The 18,500-nt window shown below is 39.6% G+C and overlaps 2 protein-coding genes across 2 annotated transcripts in view; both read right to left on the bottom strand.

Annotated features, from left to right (window-relative positions):
* Window positions 1-5,416: 5,416 nt before the first annotated feature.
* Window positions 5,417-9,450, bottom strand: LOC111239322. Its single transcript, XM_022769170.1, has 5 exons — window positions 9,168-9,450; window positions 8,833-8,949; window positions 8,451-8,630; window positions 7,982-8,103; window positions 5,417-5,918 (listed from the first exon to the last, which is right to left on the bottom strand). Exons 1-5 carry the CDS (start codon window positions 9,427-9,429, stop codon window positions 5,907-5,909), a joined length of 693 nt encoding a protein of 230 aa, XP_022624891.1. The 5' UTR covers window positions 9,430-9,450; the 3' UTR covers window positions 5,417-5,906.
* A 787-nt stretch (window positions 9,451-10,237) lies between these two features.
* LOC111239343 (roundabout homolog 2-like) overlaps window positions 10,238-18,500 on the bottom strand; it is a 49,867-nt gene continuing 41,604 nt past the window's right edge. Inside the window, exons 16-23 of the mRNA XM_022769206.1 lie at window positions 17,980-18,098; window positions 15,712-15,889; window positions 14,064-14,282; window positions 13,035-13,077; window positions 12,807-12,943; window positions 12,446-12,733; window positions 10,753-10,888; window positions 10,238-10,292 (exon numbers count right to left, since the gene is read on the bottom strand). Of these exons, the coding sequence (XP_022624927.1) occupies window positions 10,238-10,292; window positions 10,753-10,888; window positions 12,446-12,733; window positions 12,807-12,943; window positions 13,035-13,077; window positions 14,064-14,282; window positions 15,712-15,889; window positions 17,980-18,098 (1,175 nt within the window). The remainder of the gene's footprint in view (window positions 10,293-10,752; window positions 10,889-12,445; window positions 12,734-12,806; window positions 12,944-13,034; window positions 13,078-14,063; window positions 14,283-15,711; window positions 15,890-17,979; window positions 18,099-18,500) is intronic.

Below are 18,500 nucleotides of genomic sequence, written 5' to 3' on the forward strand. Positions count from 1 at the left end.
AAATTCATTTAACAGAGATTATTTAAAATGGTAAATATGTAAAAACTCATTTCCTAATTATATTCCAGTTCATATGTTTCTGGTAAATCCTGCTTGTTATGCTAATGGTAAAGCAACACTATTTTCAGTAAATATCAGGTCATTTCTGTCTTTAAATACAAATCTCTGTGCCAGCTTGTATACATATTTCTGTAATTCAAATTGCGCAATGTGCTCATCTACATAAAAGTGAATCCAACATTTCTTTTTTTTCAGGCATGTGGTAGAAATGATGAAGGATCTGCACTCAGAGAAATGTGCTTTTAATGTCTTTCCATCTCTCATAATAACTGTGAAAAGACAAACTGCGGGTTCATCCATCAATTTTACATTTAGTCTCATATTTTTAAGTACCCTTCATTTAATTGGCACAGCCAGAGGAATTCATTTATTAACAGATGAAAAACTGCTCAGACATTTATAGAATAAAACACGTATAGTGGTGAACTTGAACACAGCCAACAGCATTTAATCACAGGACACAATGCATATGGTTACTCTGACGGAGCAGAGGATGATGAGCTGGTAGGTGGGTGGCTAATAGAGTTGTAGCGTTGTACAGTTTTGGTGAAAAAGCTGCAATAAAAGTCATTTATCTTTGTTGGAGCACCTTGTAGAGAGAGCAGGAGATTAAAGAGAGGAAAACAACATGATCAAAGCTACTGGTATATTCAATTATGAAAAGTTGAGAATAAATCGGAAAGAGCGCACATTCAAGAACATAGTTACTCAAAAAAAAAGTCTGGAACATTTGCCCCTTTAAGCTTTCAGTTTTACTTTAAAACCATCATCCGCTCATAAATACCAGGCATGTCCGCTGATTACTCAGCTGAAATCAATCAGAACTTTATTGGCCAAACATGTGACACATACAGGGAACTTGACCCCATTTCTCAGTAATTCTCAATATACTTATACACAGCCCAGACAAAGTTACAGGACAATACAGATACAGACAAAAGTAAAAGATATCAAGCTAAACAAATATAAACATTGGGCTATTACATACAAACAAGAGCTGGACAAACCTACTGCAGTTTCACATATATTGTTATGAATTGTACAGGGTTGTGGTGCACGTAGTGCAAAAATGCAACTCTTTTAACAGAAGTGAGTTAATAAATGAAAGTATGTGTATGTAAAGTCTGATGAAACTTGTGTGGAACAGTAAAAAGGTACTACAATAACAATATCAGTTCCTCTGAAGCTTTTAGACCAGTGCTTAAAAAGAATTAATTTTACTTCGGTCTCCTTGTTCAGACCGCTTTGTGTTGATGTTCAATAACCTTTATTGCAGCGCAGGTTTAATTTCACAGAATTCCATGTAGCTCCTTCAGTTTCAGGGTGTTGGTATCGTACATGCTGGTTTACTGTCACACGTCAAGGAAAACTGCAGCAATTATTGCAGTTTTAGCTTTATTGTGTATATTGTTATCTAGAGGATAAAAAAAGATTTATGACAAACCATGCAAAAATTTTAATTAAAACTATAAAAGTGAAAACTTCAGCTTACCTCAGAGGACAAATATTTTGGTTGGCGAGCTGGATTTGTTTACCTCTGGCTCACTGGGACCTTGAACACAACCAAAGATCGTTCAGGTTATCAGTAACACCTGTGTTTTATGTACTATGACCAGTCAAAATGTCTGCTGTGACATCGTTAACGTAATTAATGCAACTGACCAGCTGACACACGCTATTAGTTATCTGTTGCTTCCTGTTGTCTTTTCATGCTGTTCTAAAATAATGGTTTTAAATTAAACCCTGAAACAATATGTCTCTGTCCCCTTTGTGAAGTAACCCTACTTTTCTTTATTATAGATATCAGTCAGTGTATCTCCTGCTAATTTACATCTGATTTCACACCAAGTGCAGCACCTTTGAGTTCAAGAGCATTTAGTAAAAACCATAAATAAAATACAAGGTGTCACTGGGCATCATGTTGTCTCAGTTACGACCACTAGGTGGTGCCTTTTATTTAGTCTTGCAGCAAAGGTTGAATAAGTGTTTCGATTTTCTCTCACGAATAGGTTTTTTTTTTGCCACAGAACTATTTCTACTCATTCATATATTCATGTTCTGTAAATGTTGATTATGGATTTTACCTGCTCAGTCAGACATGATAGTTATCTGTGTCCTTTTATCTCACCCCAAATACAATTTTCCTTTTTTAGTCATCCTTTACTGATGCAGAAGGCAGTATATAAAGTGAAGGCTTTTTTTTTTCAAGTTTTTTTATTTGCCACTGCATTTTATAAAATCATATTTTAGATTTTGGATTTTTTTTTACCTGTAGTTTGTACTAAATTGTATGGTTATTTCAAGGAAATGTCTTAGGAGATTGTTTTGAAATACATTTGAATATACGGACCTGTAAAATAAAGCATTACCCATAATTTCACCTTTTTTAAAATTAGTTTACGTACTCAACCATCTTCCATGTACCACTTTGCAACTGCACACGGAGCTACCCCCTGAGGCACATGTACTGTAACCACGGATGGAAATCACTCTTGTAGATGATTTTTGTGATTTAGTTCATCATATTATGCAGATTTTGAGTCCCCCCTCCACTCAAAACTGTGTTTTGCTTTTTGTTGCCTCACTTGGACGTTTGAGCTTCTCTGTACAGAATGATGTATGTGCAGAATATGACACTAGAAATGTCAAAGCCTGCTATACCTCTGTGTTTTTCCACTCACCCTGCCTCTGTTTCACTCTCCACTCTGCCACACCTTCTAATCAGCCTCATTGTCCTCACCTGTTGCCCCCAGCTGCACTCCATCTCCATCTCCATCTCCAGGCCAGTATATATGCATCCCCGGTTCACTCGCTCTTTGCCAGATTGTTCTTAGTGTCATGCAAGACTTCTTCTCCGGACTGACTTTCCTGTATCGACTCTGCTCGTCCCTGACCATCCTGCCCTGTCTCTCTGCCCCTGTAAACGCCTCAGCCTTCTGTCCTCGACCACGAGTTCTGCCTGTGCGCTTCCTGGTCCCCGTCTGCCTGTCCCTGCGGCTGTTTGGCGTTCTCCAGCTCCAGCGTCGCAACGTGAGTGCTTCCCTGCTGGTTTCCAGATCCTTCGTCTGGCTGTGATTACCCGCCTGCCTGCTCCTTCCTGGTTCGTCTGCCCCGCCGACTGTTCACCTGGTTCTGATCCTCCTGCTTCTTCAACGACGTCTCCAGCCTGCTCCCTAACGCACGACACCGCCAGCCCCAGCCTTCGGGTCCACGAACTTTCCCCTGTGTGTGTGTCAGCTCAGTCACCTCGCTCCACTCACCTGATCCACGGCTCTCCAGCCCCGGACCCCTTCCTCTACCCCTAATACCCACCTGTGTGTATTCTCTCTGCTGGTTCATAATTAAAGATCATTACCAATCTTACCTGTGGTGTGTGTGTGGTGCTGCAACTGGGTCCTACCAATAGCCGTTATAAGAAAGCTCTTCATCTGCAGAGAGGGGAAAGTTTCTCTCTGCTCACCTTAAATCTGAGTTTATGATGTGTAAGAACAATATTACAACTAGTATGGGAGCCAATTGCGGTCCAATATGCAATTTACAGTTTGATGTGGAAAATTTTCCAGTGGAGTACATTTGTGGACATGTGTGACGTGGCCTCAGTAACACACTGGCTGGTTGGGCTGAGTGCGTGCAGGAGGGTGGTGGTGGTGGTGTAAACCTCAGGGACCATAATCCACACTACAGGCCTAAAAGCATAAAATTGTAGAAGCCCTCTAAATTGCATCGGATTACCATTATCCTCCTGGCATGGTGGGACCCAGTGGGTGTTTGCCAGTGGCAGTAGAGTCCAACTCAGTTTCCACACCAGGCACATTCAGCAGATGAAGGTGCAGACATGAAAACAGCCTTTCAAATCCCAAAGTTGTCAAATTTCAGGAATTGTACAGTGAGATGAAGGCTACCTCCCCTCATCAAGCGATATTCACAAACATGCCTTCTCACAATACTGCTATCTGAAGAAACCATCAAATCATGCTCAGTATCTCGTATCAGAGAAGTCATTTTACTGGAAACATGAGACAACACACTCTGACTTCATTCAGACCTCGGGGACGTTTGGCTCTGATGGAAAAAATTTGAGCTCACTCCTCTGTCTTCTTTTTGTCCTCTCAGTCTTTGTGTTCTGTTGCTACTCCTGTTCTGGAGGGGTATCTGAATTATCCAACACACATATGCCTACTTTCATGTCACCAAGAGGACCAGACAGCTGTTGTTCACTTTGATCTCATCACAAATATCTGCAAATTTTGTAAAACAAATCCTGAGATAAATGTCACATAATTCTGAAATATTTATTCTATTTTACATAACAAAACTAAGACTCATGTTGGCAGCAGGTACTTAGTCATAGCCATGCTTTGTGATAAACGCTAGTGTGTTAACACTGCTCACACTGACAATATTGACATGCTAATGCTTAGCAGGTATAATGTTGACCATGTTCACCAAATTAGTTTATTATGTAAGCATGCTAACATTTAGCACTAAATATACAGTATCAGCTGCAGCTGATGGCACTGGGTTTGAGAACAGTTTGATTTAACATAATTTATCACCTTCAGTCTTGTCTTCTTCTCTTCACTCACTTTGACTGGATTTAATAGTTTTATTTTAAACTTGGACCTATATGTGGATATGTGCACTTCAGATTTTGGTTGTTAAATACAACATATTATTTTTGCAAGCCATTAGGTGTATTTTACAAGATCACAGACTGTTTTGCCATAAGAACTTAGAGCGGATGTCGTGTAGTTTGTAAAAACTCAGCCTCAGGGTTTTCCAGTGGTTCGTAAATGTCTTATTAGCTTACTTCTAACTTTTGGCTGAGTGAATGTGCCATGCCAAAGGCAGAGGCAAATTATAAAATACTAAATTAAGAGGATAATTAAGTAAATCATATGCAACAAATATTAATTAGCGAGCATGAAATATTGAATCATGTGCACAAAGGATAATTACAGATCATTCTGATTAAGATACAGAATGAGTGAAATAAATTTCATGGTTATCCAACTAATAATTTCTGAGATATGTCAGTCCAAAAGTGGTGGAGTGACAAACTGTTCTGACACTGCCATGGCTAAAAATGCTTTAGTCATCCTCATGTAATCATTATAATTTACACATGGACAGAAACATTTCTGTAACAAATGTTTTATTGGTCAGTTTAAAAAGCTTGACAACACACTGGTGATCTACAGGGATACCACAGTACACAGTCACACAGAGATGAGAGATAAAAACAGTAACACACACAAACACTACACACATGCACTGGCACACACACACACACACACACACACACATACACACACACACACACACACACACACACACACACACACACACACCCAGACACACACACACACACCCAGACCAACATGATGGGTTATTGACAAATTTTCTACCTCTTGTCTTTTTCGGCCTGTCATTAAACACACACACGTCGTGGTTCACATCGTGGTTTCATGGTCAGGAGTAAACAGAAGATACATTCAATAATCTGCTGTACAATGATGTAATAGTTACATTTACTTCCCATTGCCTAAAAATACAATACTTTCGCCCCCCCTCGGATCCATTTTTAGTAATATATCTGAACACATCTTTTAAAAAATTGTAAAGATGTCTATATACATGAACGAGGGTTGAAGGGAATCACAAAAAAATAAAGATTAAATCATTCAAATAAAATTAAAAAAAGAATACAAATAGTTGGTGAAAAGGCAGATGGCAAGCCTTGATGCTTTCCCTTTTGTCTTCAGCTTTTCATAAGATACCATGGCAACAGAGTGATGGTTTGCAAACACAGGAAATCAGAGGGTAAAAAGGAGATCAGCTTCCGTCTACATGAGGTTCTGGAAAGAAAACACACAACACAGAGAGTAATTGAACAGGTGCAGGTGACTTTACTGACAGCGTCATTTAAACACAGGTTAGCTACAGAAACACGGAGGTTGTTTAATAGTGTAGAGCCTGACCGATGATGGATTGTTTTTTAGGCTGATCAATATTTTTATTCATATACATACACTGAGCAAGCAGCATTTTGGTAATGCTTTATTCTACAGGTTCAAGTTTATTCCAAATAATCTTCTAAGAATTTTCCTGGAAAGAACCACATATTTTGTTCTAATAACAGGTCAAATAGCGAGTGATCAGTTGGTGCACCTCCAGTTATTTATAGCTCAACTTTGAGGCTTTTATTCAGGGAATAACAGGAGAGCTAATCATGTGAAATGTGTGTAGAGAAAAACATACAAGCATAAATTAAGAATTAAGTTTCCAATAATAAATGAATGACTAATGAATATTCACTGCAGTTTAAATTAAATTTCTGTCATGGAAATTCATCTGGATGTCAATAATAAACTCAAAACAACAAATCAAACCAACATAACAGTGTCAGACTTTTTCTGTTATTAGTACCAAACTAAATTGTAATTTCAAGACCTTTTAAAATAAAGCATTACCATATTTCTGATATGGGTTTTTTCTTTTTTTAAATAATTTTTTTTTTTTTTTTTTCGATGCTTTTCTATCACCTGCTTTTATGCACACTTTCAATTTCTGCATGAAAAACCTGGGTGGAAACATCAATAATTTGAAAAAGAAATCGAAATATCAAAGTTGAAAAATCATTACATATATGAAGTATGTAAGTAAACTTCCCCTGAAGTTTCTGCTCCACTGGAGAGACGAAAACATCAGATGTAATGTACCTAGAGCAATGAAGAGATTGCTGCCTTCCTCAAATTAATATATGAAACAAACATGAATGTCATATCATGTTTTCCACATTGTTTTGTCCGTTTGAGGGTTTGACCATGAATTATGTCATGTCTCATGTGTGTCCTCTTCTTCTGAAATGGTTTAATGGCAGCCGACTGGAGAATTAGCACCACCACCTTTTTATTTCCATGAGCCAACTCCTAATAGTCACTTTAACAGTAGTGGACAGAAATGTGCATTAATCTGCTTAATTTGCAATTAACTTGACTTATGTAATGGTTCTGTTCTGCAATTTCTTGTTACTTATCAACTGACATACACTGTATGCCAAAATCAATATGCAGTGAAGAGTAAAAACTGTCTGTGATAATATTGGAGTGATAATATTGCGGTGCTTAAATATGGGTCACGCTTTAATGCAGTAGAGAAGTAATCCTACTTTCCTGTGTAGCTGAGATTATACTGTATCTATTTGATAAATGTTGTTATTGTATAACTAACTCTTCACATAAATGAAAAAACAGTAAAGTGACAAATATCTCAAAAAGAGGTGCTGAACCATCCTTTCAAAATGAGCTTTAAAGTGATACCTGACATACTCAACATATAAATGGATGCATAGCTGGCTTGTAAGGTTTCTACTGACATCCTGATCTCTTTTTTTCACCTGTGAAAACATTACGTCACCAGCCTCCTTGAAATCGAGCTCATTACACTTTCCTCCTCCCTGTCACTGTGCAAACCTCAAACATTTTACCATCTTTCAAGCGGACAGGAAGTGAGATTCATTTCAACAGACAGACTTTGGGTGTAGTGCAGCTTTGCTTTAATGATTTATTTCATCCTCATATATTAAAGAATACGTGCCTTTTTAAAACACCACCCTTGTTCATGTGCATACTCTACATTTACACACACAAGAAAACTTGAAGAGAGTTTTGAACAGCAGCCCAAATAATCTTGCAATCCCCTGTTTTGTGACAGGAGATTCATCTTAGAGACAGTTGGAAACTCTTCTTGAGTGTGGGATAACTAAATATTGGCCTTTGTCCAAAAGCCATAGGAAACCATTCACTGTCTCAAGGAAGTTGAGAAGCTGCTAAAACTGCTCTCAGTTTATTGATGAACTGTCTGTGACCCTCACTATGCAGACAGTGTCTCTTCAGCTGTTCCTACTGTCTACACAAACCTCATCTCTCCTGCGGCCGGCAGTGGAGGGTCGCGGAAAGACTCCTCCACCCAGGGACCCGTAGCCTGACATCTGGACCTTGGGCAGGAAGCTGGACTGTCCATATGGGATTACATTCTCATCTGCAGATGACAAACAAATCACTCAAAGTTACAGCTGTATTTATATAGGTTAAATCCTAAGTGATGCAGCAGACTGAAAATAGACCCCCTGCTACTAAAAGCAGAGCTATTACTACGGGATAATATGCGTTCGTACGCTGGTGGCATTTGGTTCTTTCTAAGCTCAAAGGGATTTACATAAAGCATCACAATAATATTAATACACATCTATTTGAGATCCAGCTGTTGAGGCAAGATGGCATGTGTTGCAGGGAGGGAAATTGTTCTTTTTTCACAGATTATCTTTTTTAGTCTGTTGACAGATACTGAATGATGTTACAGCGGTGAATATGACATATCGTACTAACCCTGTGATAACCACTTTGTAGTTCCTCTCTTTTGTTGGGAGAAATGTTCTTCCCTCCTCTGGAGAGTAGGCGAGTCACTGCCCTCTTTGCTTTCACTGTCCCTTCGGCTGCGGGTCAAAACATCTGCCCAGAGCTGCAGGGAGTCGTCTGTAGAAGTAGGGGCTGGTGGAGGGGGGAGTTCTGCATATGATTGATCATTGATAATTAATGCACCACAGAGAGAAAAACTACAGGAAAAGAATAGTTTGACAGTTTTGCTGCAAGTTACAAGAGAAGATTAATATCATTGATTGATATCAAAAGAGTCTTATGAACAGTAATATTCCCATTTAATTTTTTTTCACCCAAAACACAACGTCAGATGTGTTACAGTGTGTCATACCTGCTTGGCTGTGTAGCTCTCGCTTGAGTTGTCCTTCCTTGGGCGTTTTCTTCTTACTCCTGGATCTGTGTGCCTGGGCTGCGGGGTTCGACTCGCCAGCTGGAGCAGGAGATTGTCCTGACAAGGAAGCACACTGATGTCATCCTCAGGACACTTAGAGGAAACTAAGGAACACTGAGCTGCACTTTGAATAAATGCGACATGATTTTCGTGTACAAATACTTTCTGTGAGGTGATATCATAAACTAAATTATACATGACACTGTGTGGTTGTGCGCTGCCTCTTGGGAAGCAATTTCCAAAGATGTGCCACATTAAACTGAATTCAAGCTGACCTTTGTCAAGACTTTCCCCCTTGAAATTGTCTGCCCATTGGTTGGTGTGGTACACCTCACTGCCATCCCGGGCCTTGGTGTTGGTAAACAGATCTGGGTTGGACTGGGAGACCTGGGAACTGTGGTGACGGGCCAAGAGGTCAAAGTGCTGTAGCCGCGGGCTGTCGCTGGGCTTGTGTGTGTCTCGCTGCGGGGATGTCAGCAGTGTTGCTGCGTCTGGTTTGGAGGGCAGGCTGGACACTTCCTCCCTGGATGTGTCCATCAGGTAGGTTCTGGCAGGCAGCGGAGGACACCAGTCGTCATCCTCCTCCTCAGAGCTAAAGGACGGACAGTGAGTAACGGCAGCGTGAGTGTGTGTCACTGAGGGAAACACTGAACACGTGAAACCTACTGACAAACATAAAATGATAACACCCGCATTAATTCAAGCAGAAACATCATTCAAGAACAGGACTAAGAGTCTACAGCCACGCTAACAGCTCTGTGAGGCTGTACTTCAGCAGAGCTAAAATGCTAACATCAGCATGCTAACGTACTCGCAATGACATTGCCAACAAGCTGATGTTTAGCAGGTGTAATGTTGTTGTACCACGTTCACTATCTTAGTTTAGTGTGTTATGCTAACATTTGCTAAGTAGCACTAAATCTGAATCATAAAGTCAATTGGTTTGGAGGTGTTTGATCATAATTATCATAAGTAATTGGACAAATTTAAAGTGACATTGATGAAGGTGCTAAATAGGTGCTAATTAGGGCTTCACCAAAGAGATTATAAATTGGCCTGAGGGGGAAGTGAATGTGTGTACCAAATTTCACAGCAGTTGTTGAGACATTTCATGAAAAAATTGAAAAAACACAATTGTTAACCTCCTGAAAAAGGAGCTCACACAGGTGAGTAAGATTCATCCACTGTGGACCCCGAATGAGCAAATTATGACAGTTACAGATATTTCAGTCTTTCAGTTCAAAGTGTGGACAGACAAATCAACACTGCCGTCCACAGAGACATACCTAACATGGCTAAAAATATTAAATATGATTAAAAAAAAAGAGAGAGAAAAAGCAGACTTTCAGAAGATGAGAACCACCTCTGTGCTTTCTGTTGTCACTTCAGTGCTGTCGGGGCTAATTTAATCACGGACGTGTCATCGGAAATGGAAAAGTACTAATCCAGACTGTCAGATGGCGGCTAATGTTATTACAAACGACACGGCACAGTCAGAACAGCCCTCCGATCCCACCCTGTTATGTCCACAATCTAATCTGTCAGAACCTGTTAGAGAAGACGCTCCCCTCCATAACCCCCAAGCCCAATCGACTCAATGCCTGCGGACTCAACTGTTGTTAATTCGAAAACTCACCAGACTCAAAACTTCACTCAAGTTTTGTTTGACAGCCTTGGCAGAGTTACAGGGCAGGTTTGATATTCATCTTCCTTAACTCTCTCTGTCATGTAGGTGAAGTCAGAGGCCTTGATGCTAATAATAAACTGACTGAATGAATATTAGGAAGTACAAAAGGCTCTTGGAGGAGGGGAAAAAGGGGGCCCTTGATGTAGAGCTCAGATTGTAGTGATAAGCCTCACCTGTGCTGCTCCTCTCGTTTATCTGCCTTTGTATGACCCTTGTCTTTGGCAGGAAGAGGAAGGGACAGAACATCCACCCAGGTGAGAGGAGGCGACTTGGACGAGGATCCAGTGGACTTCTGCTTTACCAGTTTGTCTATAAAGACAAACACAGTGTGTCATATAGTGGATTTTTTTTTTTTTTTTGTCTCCACCCTGACCCCTGAGCTTGAAAGCGATGGCCGTTGTTAAGTAATAAATGTGCTCAACCTCATTCAGGCTTTTAAAACACTTCTCCTCATGGCTTTGCCAATAAGTGCCTGATAGATAGCTCTTTTTAGTCAGTAAAAACAAACAATTTTTCATCTTCAAGAAGCACCTTCAGGTTCCCTAGAATAATTGCATGTGAACCTGCTTAAGCACTTAGTCTTTCCATTCTTTTAGATTACTATTCACTGTATGTTACCACTAAAATCAAGGCATGTTTATTAATTTAGCACCTTTCAACAGAAAAACAATTCAAAATGCTTTACATTCAACAGAAAAAGGCATTGAGACAAGACTAAGAAGAAACATATAAAATGACAAACATAATTAGGATTTTTCAAGAAGAAAATTAAATAAATACATTTCCCAAAAAGTGAGCACTTTTTTGAATCGTTATGTTTTCATCAATTGATGCCATGCAAATATCCTCAACAGTGTGGAACAGATTGTATAACTAAAGAGACCACAATAACTCTTAATTTGTAATCTGTAACTTTGACATCATTGTATTTGATTACGCCGTGAGAGCAGCTGGAAGTTTTGATACCTTCAAATGTGTCATGGTTTTGAGTTTCAGTCTGCTCATTCATCCTTTCATTCAGTCAGTCCAGTTGTTTGTGCATACATGTTCTAATTCTGCTGTGGTCTCAGACCCTGCCACTCCCATCTGCCCGCCTTTCCCGCCCGTAGAATGACCTGACCTGCCCCTCCCCCCACCACCTGCTCACCTGTTCCCCATTTCCTCATTCGCTTCCTAGTATATATACTGGTTCGTTTCCAGTTGCTCTCTGCCAGCTTGTCTTTGTGCCATGTGCCTGTTTTCTGCCTGCCAGTTCCCGATTGTGTTGTTTGGACCTTGCTGGTGTGTCTGTTAATTGTAAGAATCTATTTCCATCGTTTTTAACATGCCACCTTTGTCACCTGCATTTTTAGATGTTTCATATAAATTTTTTTCTTGTGTGAAAAATCTAAATGGGCAGGTGAGTGCTTTCCTTTATCTGTGTCCTCAGCTTTTATCTTGTAGATGTGTAATTCGTCTGTGTAATGCTGGGGTTTGTGGCATCTTGGTGTGAAGTATATATTGTATTTGTATTTTGTTTTGACAATGATGAAAATGCACAGGTGGGAGGAGGCATACAAGCTGTATGTCTTTATGAGACGATGCTGGTCAAAGTATTGCACTGTAACTCTTTTTTATTCCTGGAGCAGCAATCTTTGAATTTAACCAAGGCCATAACAACATTTGGCAGCCAACCATACAAACTGTATCAACATGTATCAAACGTAAAACCATTGTTTTAAATACTATGGTATGTACAATGTACACTAAACTACAGGTAACCATGGTAACAATACTCCTACATAATCCAACTGTTTCAGATCAGGTGAATGACCCTTTTGTCTTGAAAAATAAAATGTACTACATAGGTAGTATACTACCCCTTACCGTTGCTTTTCTTGGTGTACTGGAGCTTGGCATATTCAGACCCAGACTGACCAGACTGGATGGTCCACTGGTCCAGGTCCTGCTCCAGACCCACAAGCCCACTGTTTGAGAGCCCTGGGTTGCTGCTGTACGGGTCTGGACCCTGGTTGTAGGACGTGCTGGAGTAGGTGTCGTAGTACGCCAGCAGGTCGTCCTCAGCAACTGTGTTGATGGTGCTGTAGATGGGACTGTCGTTGGACGCCGTGCTGCGTTTCTCTGACTGGTTCGGGTAGTTGATGATACCAACTGCTGAATAGCAAAAGACTGTGTTACATTATTATTCAGTATTCTAAAATATGCTATTTCATCCACAACAACTTACTGTTATAATATCTGTCTGAGTCCAGTTTGCCAGAGCAGCAGTTGACTGAGTCTTTGCTGTTATGAGTGAGGTTTGGAGTGGGCCAAGAGTCGGCCAGCCAGGGGTAGTTACCCATATTTGATCCCAACAAGCCAGGCCTGGAAAGAGAGGTGAGATTATATCACTACTTTTTACATAAAACGCACAGTGGCAAATATTATCTGAATCAAATCCCAAGCTTCATCTTACCCTCCATTTATGATTCCAGATCCTTCACTGTGAGCGAAGCCAACTGGAAGAAGAAGAATTTAGTTATAAATCATGTTTTAGAGCAGAAAAGAAACACCTTTGACATTGTTTTCAAAAGATTCACAGAAGGATGAATACATTTTGGACTGACAGTTTATCCCACACAAGAGCGCAGATTTGAATCGATATAACATAATATGCCTGCAATACATAAGATTGCAGATGCCATTTGATGAATTGATGCAGCTCTTTCTTGCTTTTACTGCTGTATCTGGAGATCGATACCATCTATATTAACATGATAATAGAATCCATACTAAAATGTGATATAATACAATCTTTAGTCATTAATACGGCAGCAATAGTCACTGTGAAATATTTATGGAAAAATCTGATTTAATATGTTTTTCTTAAGGCCTTGGGCCATCCATTGAGTATTTATGAACATGAACAAATATCTCTCAATGTCAGTAAACAACTGATGTGTTTACGTGCTTATGTGCCAAAGGGCATATTCTAAAATAAACTGTATGTAGTGGTTACTGTTTACATATGCTTCAGTGTTTTGCTTTATTCCTGCCATCAGATCTGCCCAGTGGGGATAAATACATTTTAATTAACCGAGCATGTGATGAAAGTGCAGGCGTTGCTTTGCAAAATACAAAGTAAAATTGAAAACATTCATCGCTGCTGGAGATATCCCCAGTCGTCCATAAGGAAGTTTGTCACTGTCACTTGTCGAAAATAAAATCTGATGGTTTGTTCTACAAGCGCTGAAGATTAAATTTTTTTGTAACTTCTCTCTTTCATGAACAAAAGACACATACTGAATAAGATGTGACAGAGTGCATCTGACAGTCTTTAAAAATCATTCTGGGTCACATCATTTGAACCTTTTTTACTTTTTACAGTTCATTCTTTAAGGAGCAACCTATCTGACATCAAAGATACAGAGGTACATTTTAAACCTTCCATTTAAAACACCCTGCACGTGTCGTGATACAAGTCATAGCTTCTTCTCCCACTCACCTGCTGGAGTGTATGCGAAGGATGTGGTATAGTGTCCCAGCTGCTTCCTCCTGCGGTGGCGACAGTACAGCCAACCGCTGAAGCCCATCAGCACCAACCACGCGGCCACGCCCAGTCCTGCGATGAAGGCCGGCTGGCGGACGACACTTGTGATCTGCTCCGATATGCTGAGATTACCACCTTTCTTCACGGGCGTTGTAGTCTTGTCCTGTGCGAGAGCTGACAGAAAAACAGACAAGTCAGCGCAGCCACATGATTCACAGACAAAGCAGAAAGCTGTGCTCTGACATCTTTATTGTGAAAAAATGACTTTAGCTCGTGTCTTTCCTCCTGTATCTTTTAGATTATGCAACAACGATCTAGTGACAATTTAAAGGAATATTTCAACATTTTGGGGAACATTTACTTTCTTGCTGAGAGTTAGATGACAAGATTGATGTCACTCTCTCAAAGTTATCACCAGTGGCCAGTTAGCTTAGCTTAGCATTCAGACCGGAAACAGGAGAAGAGAGCTAGCCTGTGTCTAAAGTTAACTTGATGAAGATCCAGTGAGCGTAGCAGGGTGAGATACAAATATACCCCCCTCTTGTCATTTTCTTCAGAACATATACAGAAGGATTCACAAAGCATTATGGGAATCCCGTGGTTTGATATACCACGTAAAGAGCAGGTTGTAGCAGCGGAGGAAGCTGCAGCAGCAAACAGCGCTGGCATGAGTGCGCTTGTCAGAGTAACAGTAAGTGTGATTTTATAATGTCGGTAATGTACAGCTGAATGAGAGTGATTAGCTACATAGCTGTGAATGAGCCAATCACTTTAAAGCATATTGGGAACAGCTGGAGCCAATCAGCCAATACAAGCTTGATTTCAGTGCTCTGCCTTCACTTGTGTTTTAACAGGGAGTGGTCCTGGACTTTTTCTTCGCTGGGAGCAAATTATTATCACCGTCCAGCACACATCCCCCATTAAACCTGTTGTTTTACACTTTGGTTTCTGTACGGCTTAGACCACCAATATATAAAGTTTCAATGAGTGAGCTTTAGAGGCGTTTGATTTTGTTAGCTTTGGACAGAGCCAGACAAACCGTTTCCCCCTATTTCCAGTCTTTAAGCTAAGCTAAGCTAACTGCCTGCTAACTGTAGCTTCATATTTACTGTATAGTCATGAGTGATATGAATGTTTTCATCTAACAAGAAAGCAAGTAAACAATATGTTTCTCCAAATGTTAAATTAGTCCTTACAGAATGCAGTAAAAGCTAAAGTGAGAAGGAAAATATCTCATAAAACACAAAAAGCAACACACCTCCTCTGGGCCACTACCTGTCTGGATAACTATGTAACTAACGAGATCTTTTACTTTTAAATGATAAAAGCCAAAGGAATGGAATGCTGCTCATAATCCAAATATTATCTATTATCAGAAAAGTTGTTGATCAGTTTTAATAAACTTCTCTGCTTCACTTCCTGACTAACCCATTTTACATTTTGACACTCAAAACAACGGTGCTGATGACGCCTCAGTCGTAAAGTCACTCACACAGCACAATCAACATTCACATATTCCACCTGTGTGTAAACTAAGCCGACTGAGAGCACATCTTGCCATATTTCTCTATCTGCAGTAGCTGTAACAGTTTGAGTGACTCACTGAGAAGCAGGCTGACAGGCGGGCTTTGAGCGCCCACACCCAGGCTGGTCACAGCAGCCACCATGACGGAGTAGTGGACATCAGGCAGCAGGCCTGTCAGCAGGATAGACAGAACCGCTCCATCCACTGTTCGGTTTATCTGGTTCTCCTGATCCACGTCGCTGCCCAGACACCAGACCTGATTGACACCAGACGTACAGGGTTTACTTGTGAAGTTTAAAACACGTAAACACATAAAGACGTTAATTTATCCTGCACGCCCTGTGATAAGATGTGTCCTGTTACTATAAAAAAGACCAACTGGGTACTTTTCATTTTTTGGCATTGAAGCTTTATCTGGTAGTACAAGTTGGAGAATGACAGCAAAGATGCAGCAGAGATGAAAGAGAATGGCATGTCAATGCAATGACAGTTGAAAGCCAGATTTAAAATCCTGATGTTGCAAATACGGTACATGACTTTATGCGTGTTGGATTTTAAATAACCCTGCAGTGGAAGAAATATTCAGATTTCTGAAGTAAAAGCAGCAACACAATAATGTTAAAATACTCTCGCATACATCCTCAATTTTACTCACTTCAAAACAAGCCCCTGTAACTCATTACTGATTGTTTTTCCAGTTAAATGTATACAAGATGTCAAAAATAGTTAAAAATGTTTATAAGATCAGTCATATTTTCAAATAACCATATAATAATAATTTCTAAAGTTGGAAATAATCAGCTAAATTTTTGTTTTATTGACTTGATAAATAAATCAAAAGGCACAGCAACTTTGGCAACGGACGCAAAGGCACCACAGCTTTTGATTACAGCAGGGTCAGCTTCTTTTAGCTACTCAAGAACATTTTCCCTGTGGGTGCAATCTCACTGAGGGTTTTATTTGCGTCGGGCACAACCTGAAGATGCTCAAGAAATAAACCCCTTCTTCTGTGCTGCTGTGGAGAGTCACACGCGCACACGCACATACACACACACACACACACACACACACACACACACACACACACATTCTGTCTTCCAAATTAATCAACTAACCACGGACATCAATACTTATAAAAGCATTAGAAGAATTGCTTCAGTGATGAAAGACATTAAAAACAAGCTAGGTAGATGAGTACTTAAAGGTTAAAAGATGTAAGCTGAGGTAGTTGTTGTAGTTGAGTCTCTGCTGACATGACACAAGATTAAAAAGATGTTACGCATGTAATATATTGGTAAGCTGCAGTAAAGAGTAATGTTTTAAGCCCTGATTTAAATGAACTGACAGTTTCAGCAGATCTCAGGAAGCTTGTTTGACTCAGTAATGGTTGTTATTCAGTAGTATCTATCTTAAGGGTGCTAACCTTAGCCAATATAAGTACTGGTCACACCAGAACAGTAGGGGGGTGTAAAGAGTAGAATACTTCCATTTAAAATATAGTGTAGAAGAAGAAGAAAGAAAGGAAAAAAAAAAAAAAGCATTTAAGTGCCTCAGTATTTACAACAGTTCCTGAGTAAATGTTCTTCTCTCCACCTGAGGTATAATCGGCACAATCTACAATGAGTAAACTTTCTTTTTAATTACTCATTCGTGAAGTTCTTTTTTTAAATCAAAAACGGTGAGCTGTAATGGAAACATATCCGGTAATACTTTACAACAGACTCGACATTTAATTTTTTACATCCAAGCCTTTGAAGGCTTGCACAAAATACTGTGTGTAGTTCTCAGAAAATTGAACGTTTAAGTGGATTAAGTGTGATCCCTGCCTTTGGCTGGCGAGCCGAACATGCAGACACAGATGGGAAGAAAAATCAAAACAATAGAACTGCGTGTTCGATTCTGGTGTTTTTTCTTCCCAAGAATAGCAGCCTGATGATTAGTAATCAGTGTTGTGCTCAAGCTAAGAGACAGATAATCAGAAATGAGTGTTTTTTCACAGAGCAAACAGATGACAGAGACAGTCAGTGCTCAGCCGAGAATCTGATGACAAAATTCTGTCTCTCTTGGTGGCAGCAGCTCTTGTCCTGGCAGCAGATAAGAGGTGATGAGTAATTACTAATTGTTAATTAAAAACAGTGTTTTTCATCAAAGTAACAAATTTGAGCAACACAGAGTAATTACTGCGTAAAAATACAAACACCATAGATTAAAAGAACAATTTGTCCCACTTATATTTTTGCGGCCTACAGCTGCGTCACTGGTTCTAAAGGAAGAAATACGCATCAGAGAATAAACACTCATCTCAGGAGTCTGGTGTCATCATGTGCCTGATAGCTGTCGTCTAACCTTGTATTCTCGAATGATGCCACTCTGAATATTATGAGGTGGAGGCTCCCAGGACACGCTAATACTTGAGCTGTTGGTGAGCTGCACCACTGATACAGCCTGTGGAGGAGCACTTGAAACTGGAGAAAGAGAAAGAAGAAAAATTATATTAGTATTATTATTAATAAATATCAATATATTACAAGTAGATAAAGCTCTGTTTTACAGGTGAGTAATATCTGAATAGTTTCCAAGACGTTTCCCGAATGAATGATTTGGTGATTTGGAACAATTTTTTTTTTAGAGAAAATGGAAATGAAGTTAAAAAAGAAGTTTCATTTAAACCAAAATAAACTCTACTTAAAAATATTTTATTTTTCTCATTGTTATTATTTAAGGCTTAAATTCGTTGAGAGAGAATTATTCACAAAAAAATCAAAATTTAAGGTTGGCATTGAAATATATAAATTTTGATGAACTAACTTCTTGGTAATGTGGTTTGTTATCCTACATAAATGAGGTAGTGGCCAAATCCAGTCATG

Source organism: Seriola dumerili, unplaced genomic scaffold (assembly GCF_002260705.1).
Source record: "Seriola dumerili isolate Sdu_G_001 unplaced genomic scaffold, Sdu_1.0 BDQW01002293.1, whole genome shotgun sequence".
Lineage (NCBI taxonomy): Eukaryota > Metazoa > Chordata > Actinopteri > Carangiformes > Carangidae > Seriola > Seriola dumerili.

Coding starts and splice junctions, on each gene's coding strand:
- LOC111239322 (XM_022769170.1), bottom strand. CDS start 9,429: ATGGACACATCCAGGGAGGAAGTGTCCAGCCTGCCCTCCAAACCAGAC. Junction 8,950..9,167: donor GGGGGAAAGTCTTGACAAAG/GTCAGCTTGAAT, acceptor CTTCCTTGTCAG/GACAATCTCCTGCTCCAGCT. Junction 8,631..8,832: donor AGAGCTACACAGCCAAGCAG/GTATGACACACT, acceptor AATCATATGCAG/AACTCCCCCCTCCACCAGCC.